At 48.0% G+C, this 1000-nt stretch overlaps 1 protein-coding gene across 1 annotated transcript in view; it reads left to right on the forward strand.

Moving 5' to 3' along the window:
- LOC108285178 (neuroblastoma breakpoint family member 4-like) overlaps positions 1 to 860 on the forward strand; it is a 20521-nt gene extending 19661 nt beyond the window's left edge. The window contains exons 10-11 of the mRNA XM_037729100.1: positions 207 to 407; positions 784 to 860. Coding sequence (XP_037585028.1) covers positions 207 to 407; positions 784 to 860 — 278 coding nt within the window. The remainder of the gene's footprint in view (positions 1 to 206; positions 408 to 783) is intronic.
- The last annotated feature ends 140 nt before the right edge of the window (positions 861 to 1000 follow it).

A 1000-nucleotide genomic window follows, 5' to 3' on the forward strand; every position in this document is an offset into this window, starting at 1 on the left:
GGCCTCCTGACAAACTTGTCCTTACTGAGTAATGGAAGAAAGATCAACAAAAAGAAAATATTAAAATCACTCTATGGCTTCCCCTCACACTTTGGACTTTCTTATCCAAGGCCACATTCCTGATTTGATGTCCTTTGGGTGGAAGAGAAAGTCACGGTAAGATCATGGATGCTAGTGGATGCCATTGGCTGTCGTTTTGTTTTCAGAGCTGGTTTTAGAGCCCTCTGTTGGGTTGAAGAACCCTCCGCAGCTGGAAGATGATGCACTCGAAGGTTCCACGGACAACACACAAGGGCGTCAAGTCATTGGCCACATTCATGCCTCAAGTGGTTGGAAACTCAAGATGATTAAAAGAAAACTCCGGGCCAGCAAGTGGATTCCCTGGCCTTCACGCTTAGGGTGCAGAGGTAATCACATCTNACCATGCCCAGCTGATTTTTTGTATTTTTAATAGAGACAGGGTTTCACCGTGTTGACCAGGATGGTCTTGATCTCTTGATCTCGTGATCCACCCGCCTCGGCCTCCCAAAGTGCTGGGATTACAGGCATGAGCCACCGCACCCGGCCACATCTATGACTCTTAGCTGCACTCACTTCTTATTTCTGTCTGTGGTGACAGCTCATTCTCCCACTGCTTTTTCTCCTCCATTTGTTCTCTCCAGCGGCTGCTGTAACCTCTGCCTCGTCTTAACTCTCTGTCCCATGGGCTCACACCCTGTGATGTCTTTTCTGTCTCCGTGTCCTCATTGCTCTCTGAACTCTGCTCTACTCCTTATTCTGCAGTCTTGGGAGTTCCCCTCACAGCCACAGGAGAGCCAGACCTCCTTGTCCTCATCCACATCCACAGTTTAAGCTGCTGAACATAGGATTCTTTACTCACGATTTCACACTCTCCTGAGAATTTAACCTTTCCTCCCAGCATCCCCAACTCCATTGTCTCTTTCTGCAGGGAGCATTGCCTTAATGCATCATTTACACATAGGTTTTCCTCTTGAGTCGG

Source organism: Cebus imitator, unplaced genomic scaffold, assembly GCF_001604975.1.
Source record: "Cebus imitator isolate Cc_AM_T3 unplaced genomic scaffold, Cebus_imitator-1.0 Scaffold293, whole genome shotgun sequence".
Taxonomy (NCBI): Eukaryota; Metazoa; Chordata; class Mammalia; order Primates; family Cebidae; genus Cebus; species Cebus imitator.